Raw genomic sequence first — 26071 nt, 5'->3', positions numbered from 1 at the left:
CCTCAGCTATTTACATATGACTGCCGTCCCTATTTACATATGAATGACGGTTATTTGCATGTAAACACAGGGTCTGCAGGTGAGTCATCTGTACACAACAATAGGGCAGAGCTGGGCAGCATTAGTATCAGCACTTCTCACTGAGATATCAGGACACAGCACAGGACTAAAACTTCAAGGGACAAGGGAATTTAAACTGGTATAGTTGACAAGTATGAGGCAGTTGCTTTGGGCCCCACAACAATGACAGGGCCCATGGCAGCTGCCCCTTTTTCCCTGCCTTAAAGATGGCCCTGAACATTGCATAGTTAATATAGAAAGCTCCTCTGTTTTTTTTCATTCTGCCCGCTGGGTTAAACGAAAAAGACTACCTGGGCCAGATTCATGTAGATCAGCAGATCTTTAGATCCGCTAGATCTACGTGTTTTACGATCCGCCGGTGCAATATAGCGAGGCTAGTGCAGTATTCATCAAGCACTTACCTCGCAAATTGCACCGTCGGATCGTAACTCCCCCCGGCGGAATGCAAATTCCGCGGCTAGGGGGAGTGTACAATTCAAATCTGGCGCGTTCCCGCGCCGATTTAACTGCGCATGCTCCGCCGGCGATATATCCCAGTGCGCATGCTCCAAATGACGTCGCTAGGACGTCATTGTTAGCGGCGGGTACGTCAATTGCGGCCATCGGTATTCCCGATCGACTTACGCAAATGACGTAAAAATTTGAATCTCGGCGCGGGAATGACGGCCATACTTAACATTAGCTACCCCTCATAAAGCGACGGGCGGGCGTACGGACTTGAATCGGTGGTTCTCCTCATTTGCATATGCGACGCGTAAAAAAAAGCGACGACACCTAGCGGCCGGCGGGAGATTGCAGCCTAAGATTCGACTGGTGTAAGTCACTTACACCAGTCGGATCTAAGGGAGATCTATGCGGAACTGATTCTTATGAATCAGTCGCATAGATCCGACCGTGGGATCTCACAGATACGACCGTCGGCTCTCACAGATACAACGGCGGATCAGGAGAGTCGCCGTCGTATCTCTTGATGAATCTGGCCCCCTGTGTGTATCCGGCTTAAAGGAGAAAAGAGCTGCCTTCAGGATAGCTAGTTTGAAAATATATTGGGGACACCCTTTGTACTGTTTTGTATCTTGCCCTGCCCATGTGCACCTTTCCCTTTTTTGCTAGTTCTGAACAGATCAAAGTGGTTGCCATTGATATATTTTTTTTCGATATGTAATGCTAACTTTCACATTGGCTTATTTACATTTCCCAAATTAAACCTTGAAGCATATTTAAAAAGAGCAAGCAGCAGTAATTTGTAACACATAACTAATTTTCTGTCAGAACAATGGAAGATGACTTCTGATTAAATGCTTTTCACATTGCTGTTTGTCTTATTTAAAAAGGTGCTGGTGTTTAGTGTGCGTCATACTTAAAAATGTGCACTTCATGGCGGCAGTTAAAAGTATTGCCCTGTGGCTTCAGGCATCGGACGGCTGTAATAGCAGAACTAATTTTAATTGACAAAGGCTTGTACTGCATGTTTTAACAAGATTCATTTCCACACTGTCATAGTTGCTTAGTTTCTTATCATAGGGGTAGTCATACTCCAAGAGTGCTCTGCACCAGCCTTTTCTGCCAGTCTTTTTCATTTTCCAGTGTGACATGAAACCATTATACCAAGCTTCTCAGCATTTGTCCTAACAAATACGACATTATTCTCTAGCGTCCTTGGATATTTTATACTTGTCATTATCAAATATTTGTTCATGCTCAAATACATTTTTAAAATGTAACAATGCAGAGAAAATCTGCCGTGAAAAAAAGACATTTTAGGGTATGGTGCCTTAGCCATGGAAAGTGTTGGTGCTTACCCCCAATTCATGTACCTGTCAGATGCAAGTATATGAGGTCATATGCTGTTGAACCAGGTACATTTTATTTTTTTCCAGAAATTATATTTTTTTTTTCCAAAAAAAATTTCATTTTTTTCCAAACCTTTTATCTTTTCGAAATGAGGACATGCTGGGACTTGTAGTTCATACAGAGAGAGTCCTCCATATATGTCTATGGGGACATGCTGGGACTTGTAGTTCATACAGAGAGACCTCCATAGAGGTCTATGGGGACATGATGGGACATACCCCTCAGACTCCTCCCACAAATAGCCTTCTAACATATCCCTTATATACATAATAATTCATCCAGGATGCTGGGCGGCACGGTGGCGTAGCGGTTAACACCCTCGCCATGCAGATACAAGGTCGTAGGTTCGATCCTGGGTCCCGACCACAATACAATGCCTGGAGTTTGCATGGTTCTCCCTGTGTCAGCGTGGGTTTCCTCCGGGTACTCCGGTTTCCTCCCACACTCAGAGAAAAACATGAGCGCAGAGATGCGCGGTATAAGTACACACGGTTATTACATTACACGGATCGCGCACCATACACTTTTGCCCAAAAAATATCCCAACTGCCTTGTGTCTTGATTGCTGTTGAACCAGAAACATTTTATTTTTTTCCAAAAATTATATATTTTTTTCGGAAATTGAAAAATTGAAAAATTCGAAATTTGATTTTTTTTTTCAATTTTCGATTTTTTACAATTTTCGAATTTCGAATTTTTCAAATTTCGAAATTTCTGAAAAATTCGTAATTCTAAATTTGAAAAATTCTAAAATTCGAAAATTGAAAAATTCAAAATTTTAAAAATTCTAAAATTTTCCATTTTCGAATTTTTCAATTTTCGAATTTTTCAATTTTCGAAATTTCGATTTTCAAATTTTTCAATTTTCGAAATTTCGATTTTCAAATTTTTTAATTTTCGAATTTCGAACTTCGAATTTTTCAATTTTCGAAATTTCGAATTTTTCCATTTTCGAAATTTTGAAATTTCGTATTTCCGAATATTCGTATTTCCGAATATTTTCGTATTTCCGAATTTTCGTATTTCGAAAATTTAAAAATTTGAAAATCGAAATTTCGAAAATTCGAAATTTCAAAAATTGAAAAATTCGAAATTGAAAAATTTTAAATTTCGAAAAATGCGAAATTTCGAAAAATGCGAAATTTAGAAAAATTCGAAATTTCGAAAAATTCGACATTTTGAAAATTGAAAAATGCGAAATTCGAAAATCGTAAATTTCAGAAAAAAAATAATTTGTTTCATTCGTTTTTTCGTTTTATTCGTTTTAATCGTTTTTTCCGTTTTTAGCTTTTTCGGAAATCTGAAAAAATTAATGAAACAAAAACGGAAAAACAAATTTTTCGAATTTCCAGAATTTACGAAAAAATAAGAAAAACGAAAATAACATAAACGAAAAAAACAATTTTTTTTGGCAGTGCACATGTCTAATACTGTGATTACAATCTAATAGGGTGGGGCAAGTGGTACAAAAGGTTATAACTGTGGGGGATGAGCTGATGAAAGTGATAAAGGTTCAGTTAGTTGGAGGTTACAATATGCCCAACAACACCTTGACATGCCTCATTGGCTTTTTTGTGGCATTGACGCAGTGCACACTTTTGAGCACGACTGTAATTAGTTGGGTGAGCAGAAGCCAATAGAGGGATTGACAGAGTAGCAGACATGGAGCGGTTGGTAATGTGGATGAGCCTGGCAGCAGCCATCATGATGGACTGAAGGGGAGATAGCCTATGTAAAGGTAAGCCAATGAGGAGGATGTTGCACTAGTCTAGAGAGATGACCAGGGAGTAAACTAGGAGGCTTGTGGTGTCATTTGTTAAAAAGGGGCGTATTTTGGAGACATTGCGGAGGCAAGATTTGGACAGTGATTGATAGTGGGGCCGAAAGGATATATCAGAGTGCAGGATTACACCTAGAACCTTGGCAATGCAGGGATGGGCTGATAGTTGTGCCATCAATCTTGACAGGGAGATCAGGGGAAGGGGCAAATGGGGGAGGAAAAATTATGAGCTTGGTTTTGGATAGATTGAGTTTGAGGAAGTGGTGTGACATCCAGACTGATATGTCTGTTAGTAAATTATTGATACGTGAGGAGACTGAGGGAGTGAGCTGAGGGGTAGAGAGATACATTTGGGTGTCGTCGGCGTAGAGATGGTATTGGAAGCCATGGGAGGCTATCAGCTCACCCAGGGAGGAGGTGTAGATCGAGAATAGGAGAGGTCCAACGCCAACACACAGGCAAGCACCATGATTGTTCCTGGAAGGGCAGACATCCTTGGCGCTCTGAAGATTCTCCACACTAATGCACACATCAAACAAAGAAGAACCCCCGAAGGAAGAAGCGACCTCAAAGGAAAAATACTAGCATACTTCTGTTTTTTTAAGTACAAATAGCACACTGGCACAAATTGTAAATGTGCATGTGGAAATGCACACTAAATACAGGAATTGATGTGTGCACTAACCTTTCATACATAGCGGACTGCGATCAGATCTGTACACTGATCCCCTGCTAATTGGAGCAGAGCGGGTGGATGACAAATCCATGTCCGCTCAGTTTCTGCAGAGCAGACACAAACAGAGCCTGCTCTGCCCTATGGGCAGCCAATCTGATCTGCCTAGACGGAGGAGGACGGTTCCCCTTCTGTTTTTTTTTGCGGCCTGGATCGGAAGTAGGTGGACACTAGTCTGTTTACACCCACCAGTTTATAGGTGTGAATGGACCATCCAATCAGGTCCACCTCAAAAACTGACAGGCGGACCTGATCGGACTCTGTGTGTGAAAGGAACCTCTGTGTTGGAAAATCATTGTAATTAATTAGCTTTTTTTTTTAGCGTGGCTAGGCCTTGTTATTGCACATGTTCCAGGTCCAAACTTTAGCTGAGTTTGGAAGAAAGGTTAAGCTGTCTATATATTTTCGTTCAAAAAAATGGAACCAATTCCCATATTCACACATTTGGGCCCGGATTCACAAAGCACTTACGCCGACGTATCTCGAGATACGCCGCGTAAGTGTAAGTATGCGCCGTCGTATCTATGCGCCATGCCCATAAACTAAGATACGCCTGAAAATAGGCTTCATCTGACCGACGTAACTTTCCTACGCCGGCGTATCGTGGGGGCATATTTACGCTGGGCGCATTTGCCGTTCCCATTGATTTTTTATGCACATATGCAAATGAGGGAGATACGCCGATTCACGAACGTAGTTGCGCCCGGCGCATAATATACGCGGTTTGCGTAAGACTTACGTCCGGCGTAAAGTTATTCCCCATATAGGAGGCGCAACTCATGCAAAGGTATAGACCAGGGAACAGTCGTTTACGTAGTACGTGAATAGGGCTGGGCGTAGGTTACGTTCACGTCGTAGGCAGTGATCCGTCGTATCTTAGGAAGTAGTTCCGACGTGATTCTGCGCATGCGCACTGGGATGTGTCCATGAGAGGGCGCATGTGCCGTACTTTATTCGTATCTTTATGACGCTCAATCCATCATTTGCATGGGGTCACGCCTCATTAGCATGGCTCACCCCCACTTCCACCTACGCTGGCTTACGCCGAGGAAACCCAGAGAATCTTTAAGAGCGAGTGGGAGCGAGTGCTTTGTGAATCCAGTGCTTGCATCTGTGCACTGCGTCGGCGTAGCATATATTAGATAGGCTACGCCCGCATAAATATGCGCCGATGTATGTGAATCCGAGCCGAGGTGTGCATGTGGGAATCCACCCTGCTATGTGTTTATATTCTGACACTCACCCACCTACCCGTTGTCAGAATAGGTGGCGGCACTAATCAAACTGACATTTTCCAGAAGTCCCGCTCATGACAAGTTGATCGACAACAGGAATGGCTGTACATGGATCGAAATTCAGCCAGCTCCTGCTGAAATGGCCACATTTCCATCCGTGAAGTATGGCCAGCTTTACATTGGTGATTGTGACAAGCATGAACACTGCTCTTACTAAACATTGCTTTATTTTGGCACCTTCTCTGAGCAAAGATTGTGTCATTATCTGCTGATTGCAATTTACATGAATTATTTAGTGTACTCAGGCTTTCTAACAATAAAAATAAGATAGGAAATCTACTTGCTAAAAAAATACATGATCTTGCCTTTATTTTACACAATATTAAAATTGAAATAGGTGGATTTACTGGGAGGCTAATTGCAGAATATTTCTAAATGACATCAATGGGGGTTCTTTACTGCGACTTGATTCAGACACTCATTAGTCTCAGTAAATGCTTAGACGTCATCAACCCTTCCAGATGGTGTCACAAAAGATAGAACAGGTTATTGTTTTCTAATTACATAGATCTCAAATGTGCCTCATTATGGGCAGGTCTGTCATGATCTCCCTACCCTTACATACATGGATGATGTAGATTTTACCTCAGAGCAGCAAAGTATGAAACCTACTTTACTGGAATGTAGTTACTACTGCGCAGTGTATGGGTAACAAACAGGGATTTGAAAGTATTGAAATATGGAGCATTTAGTCACAAAGGTCAAATTACATGCTGGAAAAATGTCACCGGAGCATAAAATCATTTAGGAAGAGAAATTATCATTTTACAGAGTTAAAAATAGAACTATTGGTCAAGCCCGAAGCAGGAAGTCGTGGTTGCGCTGCGGTTTATTACCAAATATCCGTTTTGTAGCATTTTTCAGTGTTTTAGGGATTTTTTTTCTGCCAAAATGTGTATAGAGTGGGGAAAATAATTATTTGATCCTCTGCAGATTTTGTAAGTTTGCCCACTTACAAAGAAATGAAGGGTCTATCAATTTTATCATAGGTGTAATTTAACCACTTAAGGACTAATGCCGCGTACAGACGGTCGTTTTTTGTGATAGGAAAATACAACGTTTTATGTGGTGAAAAAAACACGACGTTTTTCAAACTTCATTTTCAAAAACGATATAGCATACACACCATCGTTTTTTCCAAAAGCTCTAGTAAAGCGCGGTTACGTTCAGCACGTACGACGGCACTCTGTTCCATTCAAACTCGCGTCCTAACTTGCTTCTGAGCATGCGCGGGTTTAAAAACGTTGTTTTAAATGTCGTTTTAACCTACACACGGTCATTTTAAATGTCACAAAAAACGACGTTTTGAAAAAAATTATATATATTTTTGGGGGATATTTATTATAGCAAAAAGTTAAAAATATTTTTTTTTTTTTTCAAAATTGTCGCTCTATTTTTGTTTATAGCGCAAAAAATTCAAACCGCAGAGGTGATCAAATACCACCAAAATAAAGCTCTATTTGTGGAAAAAATGACGCCAATTTTGTTTGGGACCCACTTCGCACGACGGCGCAATTGTCAGTTAAAGCGATGCAGTGCCGAATCGCAAAAACTGGCCAGATCCTTTACCTGCATAATGGTCCGGGTCTTAAGTGGTTAAATGATAGAGACAGAATATCAACCAAAAATCCAAAAAAACACATGATACAAATGTTATAAATTGAGTCGGAGTTCAGTGAGTAAAATAAGTATTTGATCCCCTAGCAAAACATGACTTGGTACTTGGTGGAGGAAACCTTGTTGGCAAGCACAGAGGTAAAAGGTTTCTTGTAGTTGTTTACCAGGTTTGCACACATCTCAGGAGGGATTTTGGTGCACTCTTCTTTACAGATCTTCTCTAAATCCTTAAGGTTTCTTGTCTGTTGCTTGGCAACTTGAAGTTTCAGGTTTTTTTTGGTGAATGTGGTCCCAACTGCCTTGAGATCATTCACAAGCTCCTCCCGTGTAGTTTTGGGCTGATCCCTCCACTTTTCTCATGATCATCCTTACCCCATGAAGCAAAATGTACCTGTACGTTGCTCTGAATTTTCTGCCGTGCGTGCACGCCCTTGCCGCGAGCTCCGTGAACGTGCCCGCAGGACCCGCAGACTTAATGTCCACTGGTGTCCCGCGATCGTGTCATGGAGCTGCAGAACAGGGAGATGCCTATGTAAACAAGGCATTTCCCTGTTCTGCCTAGTGACAGGATAGTGATCTACAGCTCCCTGTCATCGGGAGCAGTGATCACTGTCATGTCACTCCTAGCCCAGCCCCCCAACAGTAAGAATCACTCCCTAGGACACACTTAACCCCTTCCTTGCCCCCTAGTGGTTAACCCCTTCCCTGCCAGTGTCATTCACACAGTAATCAGTGCATTTTTATAGCACTGATCGCTGTATAAATGACAGTGGTCCCAAAATAGCGTAAAAAAATGTCAGATGTGCCCGCCATAATATCGCAGTCACGATAAAAATTGCAGATCGCCGCCATTACTAGTAAAAAATAAATAAATTATAAATAAAAATGACATAAATCGATCCCCTATTTTGTAGATGCTATAACGTTTGCGCAAAAATATGTAGAATACATATCGGCCTAAACTGAGAAAGGAATTTGTTTTTTATATATTTTATGGGGATATTTATTATAGCAAAAAGTAAAAAATATTGATTTTTTTTTTCAAAAATGTCGCTCTTTTTTTTTTTAAAATGCAAAAAATAAAAACCACAGGGGTGATCAAATACCACCAAAAGAAAGCTCTATTTGTGGGAAAATAAATAAGTACATTTTGTTTGGGTGCAACGTTGCACGGCCGCGCAATTGTCAGTTAAAACGACGCAGTGTCGAATTGCAAAAATCCTCCGGGGCTGAACTGGTTAAAAAGTGGAGAGCGTACTGCAGATTTCTGGATTTCAGTTGAATTGTTGAATAACAGAACATGACTTGGAATTGCTTTGCTATGTTATAAACACACAACAAAACTATAAAGGGTATTGTAGTGGTTGTGTGCTGGAGGGAAACGTGGGGGTGGCAATTGTTTTAGTGTCACCAGGTCATTTCCTGGAATACAACCCCCCATAGACCCATTTGTGAGCAATAATCAAGAATTCATATGAGCTGTGCTATGGATATAACATAAACTGGCAGCCCTTTGTATCCTTTTCCAGACCGATTCATAAGGTCCATTTCCTGTTGTAAGAGGCCATCTGTGAGGCGCCATCTGTCTCCCACCTGTACCTGCCTCCTAATCTCCTCACACTTGTTTATCACTTGTGCTGAGACATCTAGTTACATCGTTATGGCCTTGCTGTGATTAGCATCAATCATTTCTTAGAAAATGGTTGAAGTTGCCCATAGTAACTGTTCAGAATTTCAAAGGTGCCATTTAATTGGATAATGTGGTCAAATAACAGTTCATATTTAAAAAAAATAATGCTTAGGCCCGGATTCACAGAGAGCGGGCGCACATTACGCCGCCGTAGCGCAAATAATATACGCTACGCCGACGCAGCACAGAGAGGAAAACATGGAATTCAGGAAGCCAGTGCTCCCAACGCTGCATCGGCGTGGCGTTGGTATCGAAGGCGCAGGCCAGCGTAGGTGGAAGTGCAAACCAATGCAAATGAGGCGTGACCCCATGCAAATGATGGTTTGAGAGCCAGACAAGTACCTTTAATGAACTGCACATGCGTCGTGACGTGGACGCATCCCTGTGCGCATGCTCACAACCACGTCGGAACAACTGCCTAAGATACGCCGGATCACTGCCTACGCCATGAACGTAATCTACGCCCATCCAGACACATGTCCAACGTAAAATACGCCGGCTTGTATTCCTTGGTGCAGACCTTTGCATGTCTGCTGCTGAGTTACACCTCCTTTATGGGGCCTAACTTTACGCCGGACGTACAACTTACACGCACCTCTCGTGCGCAGGTTCGTGAATCGCTGTATTTTCCTCATTTGCATATTTGAATGGCTAATCAATGGCAGCGCCACTATGCGTCCACCCTACGCCGGCGTAGGCAAGTTACGTCGGTGGGACGAAGCTTGTTTTTAGGCGTATCTTACGTTGTGGGTCCGGCTCACAGATACGCTGGCGCATATTTGCACTTACGTGGCGTATCTTGACATACGTCGGCGCAAGTGCTTTGTGAATCCGGGCTTTCGTTTTTGATATAGTAAGGAAGGATAGATCCTCTGTCAGGTGTGTATTGTTGTTGGTGTCCCCATTGAGAAGATTTCCTCTTATAAAATGCATTAAGATAAAAAAACCTTCTGATTTTACAATCAAATATGAACAAAGCACGTAAATGTGTCAGAAGTGACTTATGATGATGGCAGAGGAACAAAGCAGCAGACAAAAGTGATACTTAAAGTGTAGGTCCGGGAAAATAAATACATTTAAAGCCAGCAGCTACACATACTGCAGCTGCTGGCTTTTAAAAAAAATGGACCCTTACCTGTCCCCCCCCCAATCGGTCGGTCTGTTGGTTGGCGGGTGGGTTTGATGTACTTACCCATCTATGCAGCGCTTCACCGGCGACTTCCCTTGCTCCTCGGCGGCAGCTATGGCTCTAATCAGGTGCTTCCCCTGCTCTCCACGGGCATCGGCGGCTTCCGTTTCCTTCCTCCCTGGCGGCCAATTGGGACTCTTCTGTTTTTGACCAATCGGAAACCGGGTGCCAGACCTGCTTCTGTTTTGCCGGATTGAGGATCGGTGTTACAACAGCTAATATTCATTTGCTGTTGTAACACCTGGGTAGCCTCATGACGCAATGCTCTGCGCTCCGAGCCCACCCTATTTTGAAGTCTATTAAAGCCTATGGCTCTAATCAGGTGCTTCAAAAAAACACACCAGCCGCTGTAATTCAGGTGCCCAGCATCCTGAAAGGGGCTGGATGTTCAAGCAGGGGGTGGCCACGGCGGGCATGGATAGCATGAATCTATCCATTATTCATATGGGGGGTGGCGTGGATAGAGGTGGCGGCGCCTGTGCACCCTTAGAAGATGGGCTGCCCTTGTTCAAATGAATGGGCTGCCGTGCCTGTGTAAAACTTGGCTCGCAAAGGTGCATCGATATCAACCTAGTCTAATACACCACCTGTATTATAGTGCCCCCACTCTGGATGAAGGAGAACAGGTGGCATCTTTGGACAGCAGCATTGTCAATCTGAGGGGAGGGGAATATTAGATGTACTAGGAGATTTAGATACACTAACAAACTGAAGCTAAACTCCAGCATACAGTTAAAGCAACCGTTTTGTTCATTTTGGAATAAAGGATTTACATAAATAAAAGCTGATCATTGTAAGCACCCCTGTCAATGATTTGTTTCAGCTCTCTAAAGCGTTGCTTAGACTTGCGGTTGCGCCTTGTTTTTGTGGCATTATACAGGCAGTGAGGAGGCGTGAGATCACTTCTGGAGCGTGATCTGAACGCCGATCAGACTTCAGAGGAAAAGGGAGAATTAGACGCATATCTAGATCTACCCAAATTACTACACTTGCAGGAGAGTTTGATCTTTTGAAATACAACAGACTTACTCACCAGATCACAAGGTGAAAATAAGAGAAATAAATCCTGAAAAAGAAAACGAATGCAGTCTGGTAGATGGAGATGTCTTTGTAGGGAGGCAGTAAAATATATATGAACATGTTTTGGCACTCTCTGCAGCATGTGTGCTTCTTTAATTCATGTTTTATCACTTCAATCCAAGCGAAGCAACATCTGAATGAGTCCACACAAGCCCCCGGTGTTTATTAGTGGTCTGTTTTCTGTTTGGTTAATGGGATACTGTGTCTATGTTAATACTGAGAACTGCTGTATTGGAAAGTTTTCCTCCTCCATGCATTTGCTTTGGCATACTGTACCTCCTTCCTGCCTTAGATTGAGTGCAAACCTAATAATAGTGTTCATATCCCAGGGGCAGGAGGCTGGTAATGGAAGGAGTAGACGTTTCTATCTTAGGAGAAACATTAGATTTGCATTTTGTTGCCATCCAAATAACTGTAAATGACATTATGCAATTGTCTTGTCTCTTGTTATGACTGTGGCCTTGAAGCAGAACAAAGTAAGAGAATATTTGTTGCCATTGCACATTGTGTTTATTTTTTGTACATACAAAAAGTATTTAAAACATTTTCCAATCCATTGAAGAGACAGATGGGGTTATGTAATAAGGCAAGGAACAATGTGGAAAGTGTAGTAGCGCGCTTTTCATTGTGCTAGCCGCTGGAAAGCACTTAGCCCTTTCCAATAAATCTTTGTGTATACTGTACATAATACTTCGGACTATCTAAGGCATAGATGGCATTTTCAGGAAATCCTTGGAAACTGTGATGGTTTGCAAAATGTAGTAACCTTATGTAGCACTACCCCTGGAGGATCTGCTGGTTTGTTTTGGGTGGCACATTTACCTCATGTAGAGAATGGAGAGATGATGGACAATCGCACTCAAAAGGAACTTCAAGAAAGTTGTCTTTATTAAATAAAAGTCGGCATGCAAAACAAAACACAGCCACAGAGGAGGACAGCCGACATGTTTCGCACTATATTAGTGCTGAGCCATGACTAAGCACTTATATAGTGCGAAACATGTCGGCTGTCCTCCACTGTGGCTGTGTTTTGTTTTGCATGCCGACTTTTATTTAATAAAGACAACTTTCTTGAAGTTCCTTTTGAGTGCGGCTGTCCATCATCTCTCCATTCTCTACATTTGCCTTGTGCATTGCCAGCACCTGGGTTTCCTGAGAGGTTCCTCAATTGCTCACAAGACTCACCTGAAGCGGTGACTCCTTTTCTCTGCACCTCATGGCTCTCCGAATTCCTAGGGGTGTATGGTGCATATAGCAATAGTAAAGGAAGTAATAGTAAAGGAATGTCCGCAACAAGTGTCTTTTCTGTGTTTTTTTATTACCCAGCCGGGTAAAAACAATAAACTGGTGATGAAAGGATAGAGTTGAAGGAAGAAGGAGAACAGCAGATTCAGGCGTAGTATTTGGAAACAGTCCTGCTCCCATATGTAACACTTTCTGCACCACTCCTGCCTGAGTGGGCTTAGCGTACCCGGACAGGACTCTCTCACTGCCATGGCAGCCAGAGTATCACTCGAACCTTTTTCTGGGAAAAGTCTCTGCCACCGACCCTCCTGGTATGGACTTGAACTTGAGGAAAAGTCTCTGCCACAGACCCTCCTGGAATGGACTCAGGGAGGAACCTCTGCCACAGGCCCTAACTGACTTCAATTACGGAGACAATCCTCCTTGAAGAATTACGCCTGGATCTCCTTCTTATAGTCACCCAGGTACCGACTGACAGGTGATCAATCCTTCGGTGTCCGGCTACCTTGATCCCCGGCGGTTTGTGGTAATCCTCTTGGAGTGCCAGTCTCTCATTGGCCCTCCGCAGATGGACTCCCCACCGAACAGCTATACCGCTTGGGATCTTCAAAAATGGGAACCCTCTCATTGGCCCCCCGCCGCTGGTCAAATTTTCCGGAGCAACATGGTCCCGGAACCAGGAACACCGCGTGGCACTCACGCCCCGGCCAGGTAGGCCATAACGCCTGGGCACCGTGATGTGGTCACCCTAAAGGTTGGTGCCATACTGGAAGAAGAAGACCCAGACTCAATGGCGTCTGTCCCATAAATACCCTCTCCCAGCCTGCCCAGCGAGGAAACTCCCTCCTGATTGGCTGCTGGGATGAAAGCACCCAAGTCTCGACTCCACTGCTGCCACCTATCGTCCTGGGGTGGAACATCACCCCAGTAACAACAGAATGAGCCCACAGCACAGCCAAGCTGAGACAGAGACCCTGTTTTGAACATAACAATTTGGATCAGAGTCTACTAAAACTCTGATCGCCCTCTAAATTTCAATAGCACCGGTACAAAGCGAGCAAAGTCCTTTCTTGTATTAAGAGAGGTATGGACTCCAGAGACAGAGATATCATTTTGCCCCTGTACAAATCATTAGTAAGACCTCATCTGGAATATGCAGTTCAGTTTTGGGCCCCAGTTCTCAAAAAGGATATCGGAGAACTGGAGAAAGTGCAGAGAAGGGCAACCAAACTGATAAGAGGCATGGAGGAGCTCAGCTATGAGGAAAGATTAGAAGAACTAAATTTATTCACTCTTGAGAAGAGAAGAATTAGGGGGGATATGATCAACATGTACAAATATATAAGAGGTCCATACAGTGGACTTGGTGTTGAGTTATTCACTTTACGGTCAACACAGAGGACAAGGGGGCACTCTTTACGTCTAGAGGAAAAGAGATTTCACCTCCAAATACGGAAAGGTTTTTTCACAGTAAGAGCTGTAAAAATGTGGAACAGACTCTCTCCAGAGGTGGTTCTGGCCAGCTCAGTAGATTGCTTTAAGAAAGGCCTGGATTCTTTCCTAAATGTAAATAAAATAACTGAGTACTAAGATTTGTAGGTAAAGTTGATCCAGGGTAAATCCGATTGCCTCTCGGGGGATCAGGAAGGAATTTTTTCCCCTGCTGTAGCAAATTGGATCATGCTCTGCTGGGGTTTTTTGCCTTCCTCTGGATCAACTGTGGGTATGGAGTTGGGTGTATGGGATTGTACTGTGTTTTTTATTTTGTTTATTTTTTGTGGTTGAACTGGATGGACGTGTGTCTTTTTTCAACCTGACTAACTATGTAACTACTTGGAAGTAACCAGATGCTACACTTAAAACCCGATGATATAGAGATTACTAAAGTTCAACTCCAGGAAACCTAAAGGCCCTACTTTGTAGGGGGGCTGTACCTGCACTGCAGGGGTTAACTGCTTATTTATGTCTAGGGGATGGAAAAGCAGTTTCACTTACCTGAACCTCCTCTTCACTGGCAGTCCACCATGTTTCAATTGTGGACTGTTCCTCAGTGTCCTCACATCCTGTGCAGGGCTATGGTTCCTGCATCTGTCTTGATGACATCCAAGGACCTTAGACCGCTGGAGCATAGGGGAGAACATGTGGTCTGGTCTAGCAGCACAGAGGAGCCTGTGTGAGTGGAGAATCGGGTACGTAAAAGCGCATTACCAAGTCCCCTATACCTCAATTAGCAGTTAAAGCATATGTAAATATATATTTTAAATTAACAAACATATACTTACCTGCTCTGTGCAATGGTTTTGCACAGAGCAGCCCCGACCTTCCACTTCTCTAGTCCCCAGCTGGTGCTCTTGACCACTCCCTGTTGCCAAGTGCTCCCATAGCAAGCCAATTGCTATGAGGGCTCTCGTGCATGCTCGCTCCAGAGCCGACTCTGTGTGTCCATAAGATACGGAGAGCATTAGACGTAAGTTAGATGGACTTGAAGCTCTGTATATTGATGTTCATCATATGGTCAAAAGTATGTGACCCCCTCCAAACTATTGAGTTCAGATGTACAAAGCCAAGACAATAAGGACATGGCTTGATGAACTTGGTTTGTAGGAACTTGAGTGGTCTGCACACTAAACATTTTTGTGACGAATTGGAATGCCCATTGTGACCCTTTTGTCATGTTAGATTTGGATGTGGGATGTGACAGTGTCAGCCATTATTTAGCATCTCAAAACTTTGTTGTAAGACAGGGGTCTCCAAACTTTCTAAACAAATGGCCAGTTTACCGTGCTTCAGACTTTAGGAGGTTTGGACTGTGGCCAGTGGGAGTAGAACATGCCTTGATGTCTGTCGGATGTCTGTCGGAGTAAACAATGTTCCATCCATCTTTGGTATTAGGGAAAATATTAGTGCCACGTTGTTGGTGCCAGTGGAAGGAATAGTGCTCCATCACTGATAGTGGAATGAATCATGCCTCATCATTGGTATCAGTGGGAGGAATAGTGCTTCATCATTTGATGGCAGTGGAAGGAATAGTGCCCCATCACTGGTATTAGTGGGAAAAATAGTGCCCCATCGTTGGTGACATTGGCAGGAATAGTTCACCATCGTTGATATCAATGGGAGGAATAGTGCCCCATCGTTGGTGCTAGTGGGAGTCATAGTGCCCCTTTAATGGTGTCAATGGGAGGAATAGTACCCTATGGGCCAAATAAAGGTATGCAAGGGGCCACAGTTTGGAGACCACTGCTGTAAGATATGGCAAATTTCCTTTTCAACTTATTCTCTCTTTATTAGTAGTTTATGGGGCAGATTCACGTACAGCCGCGTAAAAAATTGTGCGGGCGTAATGTATCTGATTTACGTTACGCCGCCGCAACTTACACGGGCAAGTGCTGTATTCTCAAAGCACTTGCTCCGTAAGTTGCGGCGGCGTAGCGTAAATCGGCCGGCGTAAGCCCGCCTAATTCAAATGTGTTTTATGTTAAACTACTGTGACCCGACGTGATTGACGTTTTTGCGAAACGGCTCATGCGCCTCTAGCTAATTTGCATACTCAACGCGGAATTCGACGGAAGCGCCACCTAGCGGTAAAAAAAAAATGCAGTTTAGATCCGACAGCGTAAGAGACTTACGCCTGTCGGATCTAATGGATATCTATGTGTAACTGATTCTAAGAATCAGGCGCAACGCCGAGATACGACGGCGTATCTGAAGATACACCGTCGTATCTCGATTGTGAATCTAGGCCTGAGTAAACTTTAGGTGGTTGGCAAGCCCTATTTGCACTTCCAAATTTTTCTAAAACCTGCTTAGATGTAAAAATCAAGGACAGTGCCTACTTTTGCCAAGATTTACCTTCTAGCATACAGTCAATTTAATTACTATACATTAAAGCAATACTTATTTAAGTTTGCTAGCTTTCTGGTTTTAAACCAGACTGAAGTTTGTGAAGGTTCTCAGATCAGTGTCCATGTCTCTACATTGGAAAAAGATCCTGGCGCAGGTCTGACAGCTGGCAAAACTAAGATGCCTGCTTCCAAGGTCTCCCATATTTCTTTCCCTTATTTGATCATTAATACCAAGTCTCCTCTGCCAAACAATGAGGAGCAACCTCAGTGTTGTTACTTGCAACATACCCTGTTTCCCCAAAAATAAGACCTACCCTGAAAATAAGACCTAGTGCTATTTTCCAGGAAGGCTGCAATATATCCCCTACCCCGAAAATAAGCCCTAGTTAAAAATGCTTGTAAAATCCTATAATCCACTATATTACAGTAGTTTATAATGTACAATGTGTGTGTTTCTGTAATATAATTGCGGGAAAGAGAGCTGCGGCGGGTAACGGAAGTGCAGAGCGGCACTATAACAAATGTATTTGGCACAATTATATTACAGAAACACACATTGTACATTATATACTACTGTAATAGAGTGGATTATAGGATTTTACAAGCATTTTAACTCAGTTCACACTGGGGGGGATTCCTGACAGGCAGGGAGAGAGAGGGGGAGAGAAGAAAGCACATTACATGGTAAGACCTACCCTGAAAATAAGCCCTACTGTGTCTTTTGTTGACATAATTAATATAAGACCCGGGCTTATTTTCGGGGAAACACGGTAACATCAGATACAGTTAAGAAGCTTTTCAGACCTAGAAATTAAAGGGGCTGTAAAGGTTTGTTTTGTTATTTTCTAAATAGGTTCCTTTAACCACTTAAGACCCAGACCTTTAGGCAGTTAAAGGCCCCGGCCAGTTTTTGCGATTCGGCACTGCGTCGCTTTAACTGACAATTGCGCGGTCGTGCGACGTGGCTCCCAAACAAAATTGGCGTCCTTTTTTTCCCACAAATAGAGCTTTTTTTTGGTGGTATTTGAACACCTCTGCGGTTTTTATTTTTTGCGCTATAGAAAAAATAGAAACAAAAATAGAGCGACAATTTTGAAAACAATTCTATATTTTTTACTTTTTGCTATAATAAATATCCCACAAAAAGATCTATATAAAAAAATTTTTTTCCTCAGTTTAGGCCGATAGGTATTCTTCTACCTATTTTTGGTAAAAAAAAATCGCAATAAGCGTTTATCGGTTGGTTTGCGCAAAATGTATAGCGTTTACAAAATAGGGGATAGTTTTATTGCATTTTTATTAATTTTTATTTTTTTACTACTAATGGCGGCGATCCGTGATTTTTTTCATGACTGCAACATTATGGCGGACACTTCGGACAATTTTGACACATTTTTGGGACCATTGTCATTTTCACAGCAAAAAATGCAATTAAAATGCATTGTTTACTGTGGAAATTACAATTGCAGTTTGGGAGTTAACCACAAGGGGGCGCTGAAGGGGTTATGTGTGACCTCATTTGTGTTTCTAACTGTAGGGGTGTGTGGCTGTAGGTGTGATGTCATCGATAAAAGAGAACACGCGATTGATGACAGCGCCACAGTGAAGAACGGGGAAGCTGTGTTTACACGGCTCTCCCCAGTCTTCAGCTCCGGGGACCGATCGCGGAACTCCAGCGGCAACCGGGTCCCGCGGTCACGGAGCTTCGGACCGGGCAGCGCGCGCCCGCGACCTACGGCTGGGCACTTAAAGAGGACGTACATGTACGTGCATGTGCCCAGCTGTGCCATTCTGCCGACATAAATGTGCAGGAGGCGGTCCTTAAGTGGTTAAGCTAGTGCATTGTTGGTTCACTGACCTTGTCCTTCGATTTCCCTTCTAAATGTTTTTGTTTCTTTGTCTGAATTTCTCACTTCCTGTTCCTCCTCAGTAAGCTGTTCTGGCTGACTAACCCCCAGCCAGAACGGCTCGGATGATGGGGGCAAGCCTTCTGAGGAGAAACAGGAAGTGATAAATTCAGACAAAGAAAAAAAACATTTAGAAGGGAAATCGAAGGAAAAGGTAAGTGAACCAACAATGCACTAGCTTAAAGGAACCTATTTAGAAAATAAAAAACAAACCTTTACAACCCCTTTAATCATTATTTAGAATCTAGTATTACAGAATGGTCCAGGCTCCTGTACATGAGTAGAATGGGATAATTCTAATACAGTATGACCAGCTGAGCTTTGGGAACACTTTTCTACAGTATGATATTGTGTCTCTTGCTCCTTTGTTCAGCAAGTATCCAGTTTTGGCTTAGCAAAACGAGTATTTTAGTGTTTTTTTTTTGCCATAAACAGAATACAAGAAAATAGACATATTTTGTGACTATAGAAAAAAATGTACAAAGCTATTGCTATGTAGTAACTTTTATGTATTTTTTGATAGGATGAGCTGGACGAGCTGCGAGCGGAAATGGAAGAGATGCGTGACAGCTATCTGGAGGAAGATGTTTACCAGTTGCAGGAGCTCCGACGGGAGCTTGATCGAGCCAATAAGAACTGCCGTATATTGCAGTACCGCCTCAGGAAAGCAGAGCAAAAAAGCTTAAAAGTTGCACAGACCGGCCAAGTGGATGGAGAGCTTATCAGGAGTCTGGAGCAAGACTTAAAGGTACAAGAAACCTTGTCCTGTATTATGTTCTGTTGGGGGGTTCTGTTTGCTGATTTTATCTTTAATCTAATAAATTGCGGCAAGTATGATGTACGTTGGAAAATCCCTGCAGCTAATCATGATATTCAGTGTTTAGTAACACTGGACCTCATAGATACATGTACCTAAAAAAAAAAATAAAAAAAAATATGTGTACCGGGCTTTAACCTCCCTGGCGGTATGATTATTTCAGAAAAAAGGTGCTGAAAGCGGTACCATTATTTGCAAGGAAATTTGGTGTTTTATATTGTAGGCCTGTAATTTTTAGGAATAACTCACTTAAATCTGACCAAACAAGAGTCTAGTAGGCATCCCGGGTATGAATTTTTTTATAAAAACAAAATTATAAATTATAATATAATAAATAATTATAAATAATTATAACAAATAATAATATAATTATAATAAAAATTATTCAATAATGTAATCAACTCAAAATCACTGAAATTTGCTCAGTTGCAGAATTGTCGCTGTCATTATTTTTATTTTTTTATGACGAATTTCCCCACAAATTACTATCGCACAATTCTGCAAGTGATTATAATTTATTATCGCTGTTTTCTAGCTGCTCTAAAACCACTTTTGACATAAAGGGACACTTTTGGTTGCTATGGACAATCTACAGATTGTAGGCAGAAAGAACAGTTTTTATTATATAAAAGTACATGCAGGACACTGGGCAGACCACTAGGGACAAGGGGGTGTGTATTTTTTACATACAGTACTGTAATCTATAAGATTACAGTATACTGTATGTAATGTGTTTGTTTACCTTTTTGAATTTGGCGCCGTTCTCCGCTCCCGTGCGTCGTAACGTCACAGGGAACGGAGATCGGCGGCACACAGAGGCACTGTGTGAATCGAGCGAGGTCCCGCTCGCTCACACAGCGCGGTGGCATCGCTGGATCCAGGGACAAGGTAAGTAAACCAAGCCTGTGGATTCAGCGAGGCGAGCCTGAGTCTGACTCGGGGTTACCGATCGCAGCACAAAAATCTCACCCCGAGTCAGACTCCGGAATACCGCCAGGGGGGTTAAAGAGCCATGCTTTATTCAGACAATATGCTTTTGGCCTGCTATGATATAACCTACACCCAATAGCCCCCCTTTATGAGACCTGGAAGAAAGGAATAGTGCAGCAACTAATCCAGTTCAGTTTGGTGCAGACCTGTACACCTGATTTTTAATTAATTATCCCCTATATATAAAAAAGTAGGTTAGAAACAACAAATAGAAAACAAAATAACCTTTTCAATAAATTAGTATAAAATCAGTAAACACTAAAGCCCTGTACACACGGCCGGGAATCAATCCCGTCAGGAAAAAAACTTTGGTTTTTCTCACGGGATTCCTGGCAAGCTTGCCTTGCCACGCCCTGTGTACAGACGGCCACTCAAAAGAACCGTCGTTCTTTTGAATGGCAAGAAGGCGGTGACGTCATCGACTACGATGAGCCAGCGCTCGTCACATTCGATGCCGTCGCTGCCATCTTGCTAAAGCAGGTTCTCTATTTTCCTGTCGGGATTTCCGGCTGTTTTCCTGACGGTCGGGATTCCCGGCCAAATGCTCTCCTGGCAGTTTTTTCCTTTTTTTCTTTTGGGATAAAGGTTTTTACATGAATAAATAAAAGCTAGTCATTGTAAGCACCCCTGCCAGGGATAAATGGTTTGCCTCATCCCTGTAATTTGATAAATCTTCTGGAGAGCTTGTTCTTTAAAAAAAAAACATATTTAAGGGCTGGTCCACCAGAAAATAAAAGAAAGAAAGCCCAAAAAGGAAAACTAATGCAGCCATCACATCTAAGAATTGGTAAATAACAAAATAATGTTTAAATTTGGATTTAATGCCTCCTAGCAGCGGCAGCTTGGTATGGGGTGCACCCGAGCTGAGCTGCTGCTCTGTGTATCTATTCAGACACGGAGCTGCAGTTTGGCCCCACCCCTCTCTCTCCTGATTGAATAGAATGCATTAAGATAAAAAAGTTCAGACTTTACAACCCCTATATGTGTTGCTGAGTGTTGGAGGGCTGCAATGGTTTGTAGCAAGAAGCTCCATGGATGTCCTGTGCATGTACCATTAGATAGCTAACTTCGTTTTTTATAAACATTATTAGCTGGATTCAGGTAGGGCCGCTCACTTTTGCGGCGGCGGCGTAGCGTATCGCATATACGCTACGCCGCCGTAAGTCAGAATGGCAAGTGCTGTATTCACAAAGCACTTGCCTCCTAAGTTACGGCGGCGTATCGTAAATGGTCCGGCGTAAGCGCGCCTAATTCAAATGAGGATGAGGGGGCGTGTTTTATGTAAATTACTCGTGACCCGACATGATTGACGTGTTTTAAGAACGGCGCATGCGCCGTCCGTGGATATGTCCCAGTGTGCATTGCTCCAAAGTACGCCGTTCTGAAGTGAACGTAAATTCCGTCCAGCCCGATTCGCGTACGACTTACGCAAACAACGTAAAAAGATAGACCTGTTACGACGTCCATACCTTGCACGGGATGCTTCACCTAGGGAGCAGCTTTATCTTTACGCCGGCGTATCTCTAACGTAAACGGCGTAACGAATTGCGACGGGCGCACATACGTTCGTGAATCAGCGTATCTAGTCATTTGCATATATTACGCTGAACTCAATGGAAGCGCCACCTAGCGGCCAGCGTAAATATGCATCCTAAGATACGACGGCGTAGGAGACTTACACCGCTCGTATCTTAGCCTAATTTAAGCGTATCTGGTTTCCAGAATACGCTTAAATTTACGACGGTGTAGATTCAGAGTTACGACGCCGTATCTACTGATACGCTGGCGTAACTGTACCCGAATCCACCTATATATATTATAGATAGTTATTTCCAAACTGAAATACTAGTACACTATGATCTGCACTGAAAAGGGATCCTAATATAAAACAAAATAGGTTCTCTAAATGTGCCTTCATGTAATCAGTATAGAATGGTGCCAGTCAGAGGGTGGTTCCCATGACTTTTTTTGCATTAGCACTACTTTTGGCTCCCAATAATTAATCAAGTGTCCTGAATAATTCCCAGATAGACAAAGCTTGCAGATTTGCTGCATTCCGGCCAGTCTTTGGATCACAAACTGTATATCACATAATGATTTTTTTCAGGACTTTCGAACACTGGGATGCTTTTTTGTCAGTTACAAAAATTGCGCTGGTATGCTTTGGCAAACTGCGTCTTATTAGGCAGCGGTTCCAGAACTGTGATCACGCATCAAATGCCAAGTCTTTTTTTTTCTGTGGAGCTTTTAACCTTGTTGAGCAGCAACAGTGAGTAATTATGTAGCAAATACAAAAACGAATGCCGGAAATTCACAGCAGCATCTATGAACCGGCCTAGATTGCTGGATAGATGCATAATCAAGTGCAAGATCTTCCAGTAGCATAGCCTGGCATATTTAGGAAGAGCCAGCTCAGATGACATTGTGGCATTTAGCTTTATTTTAAAGCAGTCTAATTATTTTGAAATAATTATATATTCAGTAAAGCATTATAATATCCACTATGTTTAATTGGTGCATTCAGTGGTGGCTGGTGCTCAAACTTTTTAAGGGGAGCAAACAAACTGAAAAAAAAAAAACATCAAGCGCAGCCACTGTGCCCATCAAACGCAGCCACTGTACCCATAAATTTCCGCCACTGTGCTATCAAATGCAGCTACTGTACCCATCAGTTGCTGCCAGTGTGCCCCATCAATTTCTGCCAGTGTGCCCCATCAATTCCCGCCAGTGTGCCCCATCAATTCCCACTACTGTGCCCCATCAAATGCTGCCAGTTTACCTGTCTCTGTGTTTTCCTCCACGCTCTGAGTCCTCCATGTCTTCCCCCATCCTCTTCTGGTCTCTGCTATGATTGGACGCCTGATAGGCATCCGATCGCAGCACTTGTCGCTTCAGCCAATCGGGTGACAGGGTAAAAATGTCCTGAACACCAGATTGGCTAAGAGGCGGGTCAGTGTTATGGAAGCGATTTATTTGCTTTCCTAAGACAACACTGCGTAAACAGCGAACGCACAGCATTGTGCCCGCTGTTTACAAATTTGGAAGCCTGTTATCCAATATATATATATATTATCTTTTAAATCAAATATTTTTATAAATTTAGGCCAAAATTTATTCTGCTACATGTCTTTGGCAAAAAAATAAAATAATCAAAAAGTGTATTTTGATTGGTTTGTGTGAAAGTTATAGCGTCTACAAACGCTGGTATACAGTATGTACTGGAATTTGTATATATATATTTTTTTTATATTAGTAATGGCGGTGATCAGCGACTTAAAATGAGACTACGATAGTGCGACGGGAAATCTGACACAACCTGACGCTGGGGGGAAACTGACTAACAATAACATCACAGTGACACCAGTACAGTGACCAGTGCTAACAATATACACTGTCATTGTACTAATGACACTGGCTGGGAATGGGTTAACATCTAGGGTGGTCAAAGGGTTAAATGTGTGCCTAACAATGTTTACTGTAAGTACCGTGTGCTGATTTTACTAAGCAAAGGGCCTGTTTTTACTTCCTGGGACTCGCTGATCGGCTTGTGCTGTAGCGAATGACAGCACAGTTGGGGCAGCGGGGGCATGCGCCCCCACCAGGAGATGCAAATCACATATGTATTTACGTGATCCTGCACAGCCAAGCCGCCCAATAGCAGTACAGCTACAAATGAATGCATTGTCACAATGAGCATGGTCACATTCTGTGACATAGAGTAAATCTATATCCTTGTCAGTATATACATGTTGTTTTTCTAGAATTACTATGTCTATATAATTACATCAATGAATAGACCTTCCTCAGGAAATTACTCACCCTAGCAGCACAATAGTGATATCTGTCTTTGCCGTTGTTGGCCATTTTGACAATAATCTAGAATGACATTGCAGCTGAATAAAAGGCCACATTGTACCCGGATAGGTTGTGAACAGTTTTAGATTGCATATAAAGGTTACACAGGCATATGTGATAGAAAGATTCGTACTGTACTGTAAAAATAGGACCTATACGGCCTGCACATTATTTAATATCCTTACATTATTTTTAGCTTTAAATACAACGTTTGCAATAGATATATGTGGATCATGAACAAGCACACCAGAAAATAATATTAGATATGTTTACGCAGCTGCTAACAACAACCTAAGCTAAAATAGCCCCAGGGCCAAAAAGAAATAGCAGCTATTCATCAGCTTAATTCACTATAAAACATCAAGCACCTGATGATAAGTAAGGCAGACAGTTAAGTCACCGATGCGTGAATAAATTCATATATATATCAGTTATCACCAGCACCTCAATATATATTATGATTCCGGTAAGAAACAAGTGACAAATACGTCATAGCGGAAAGCCACTTAGTTGTTTATTAAGCTAAAAGAAAAGGCACACACATATACAAATATGCGAAAGAAATGGCAAACAACTCAGCCGTCATTCTGTCCAACGGTGTGATGATGTCAGCACAGACTCCGCCCCAACGTGTTTCGTCCTAGGAGCACCTTGAGTGGAGGTGCTGGTAATAACTGATCCCTGCTAATGTTCCCAATCTGTGTGAGTGGTCCTCAGGCATCCTCCTATGATTTGAGGTCTTTCTTTTGGTAAAAGGCTGAATTTAGCAGTGGTGGTGGAACTCACGTGGAGATTCACGGAAGATTTCAAGTCTCACTTGATTATATATATATAAGCAGCTTTAGTTGCAAATGGTGGAAATAAGGCCAGGCAGAGCACAGAACAATTTTTTATATATACAGTAGGTGAAACTATTCTGGATTTCTTATGAAAAAAATACACATATTTCTATTTTGTATTGTGTCATTAAAGGAGCCTATTTATGCTTACGTGTTGACAGGTAGCCAAAGATGTATCTGTGAGATTGCACCATGAACTGAAGAGTGTGGAAGAGAAGCGAATCAAAGAAGAAGATGAGAATGAAATATTGCGTCAGCAAATCATTGCAATGGAGGTGACCAAGCAAGCATTGCATAACGAGCTGGACAGAACAAAAGAGGTAAAGAGATCTAACAACTAGATGCCCATTTTATACATGTAGTACAGTATACTGTATAATGAACAAATGTATTATCCCACAGTTGGAGCACACCTGCATATATTCAATCTGTGCAAGGTCCAGTCAGTAGTATATTTTGGTTATGTGCTGCCCTAGGCCTGACTAAGCTTGTGTGCCCCCTAATTTAAATACGACCCGCCCCTTCCTGTCAAGGCCGCACCCCTTTCTGTTTAAGACCCGCCCTGAGATTTTTGAGTGGGTACAGGGGGGGCAATGGATTCCCTTAATTTGCATAGATTTCCTCTCACTTCCTGTTTGGCTATGGGGCAGAAAGTGAAGGGAAATCTCTGCAATGGGACAGGGATGGTAAAAAATAAACTGACAGGGGCTATGACCCTCCCTTACTCTATCCAAAATGAAAGAAAAAAGTGTTGCCTATAGTTTTACTTTAAGCACAAATTTTTGATAATTTTATGGAGAGGGCTAAGAAGATATAACCATGCCAATGGTGCAGCAAAAAACATATAGCACAGTGAGGAAGGTTTGTGGTCCAGGATGATAGTACAGTCAAAATTAGAGGCAGCGCCCCCGCCCCCCTCCCCCACAGTTGTGCGATGCCGGCCATCAACATACTGAAAGCAGTGCGGCTACTTTATGGGGGCACTAGAGTCTAATTTGCCTCTCAGCCCAGTCCGCCCCATAAGACTGGCACTACACTAACAGTGTAGCACAAGCTGGAGGGGACTCTTTCCGTGCTGCCCTAGGCATGGGCCTTGTTGGCCTAGGCCAGGATACAGCGTTGGGTCCAGTGCCATGTCTGTTTATGGCTATTCCTATGCGCTTAGTTAGGCCTCGTACAGACGACCCAACATGTCCGATGAAAACGGTCCGCGGACCGTTTTCATCGGACATGTCCGCTGGGATCATTTGGTCT

The 26071-nt window shown here is 42.7% G+C and overlaps 1 protein-coding gene across 6 annotated transcripts in view; it reads left to right on the top strand.

The window, feature by feature from the left end:
• MTCL1 (microtubule crosslinking factor 1) overlaps positions 1-26071 on the top strand; it is a 248137-nt gene that overhangs the window by 34322 nt on the left and 187744 nt on the right. For all 6 annotated transcript variants that reach the window (XM_040353976.1, XM_040353972.1, XM_040353973.1 and 3 more), the window contains exons 2-3: positions 18840-19064; positions 24979-25137. In XM_040353976.1, coding sequence (XP_040209910.1) covers positions 18840-19064; positions 24979-25137 — 384 coding nt within the window. The remainder of the gene's footprint in view (positions 1-18839; positions 19065-24978; positions 25138-26071) is intronic.

This window comes from Rana temporaria, chromosome 5 (genome assembly GCF_905171775.1).
Source record: "Rana temporaria chromosome 5, aRanTem1.1, whole genome shotgun sequence".
Lineage (NCBI taxonomy): Eukaryota > Metazoa > Chordata > Amphibia > Anura > Ranidae > Rana > Rana temporaria.
This window is presented reverse-complemented; position numbering and strand designations above follow the sequence as displayed.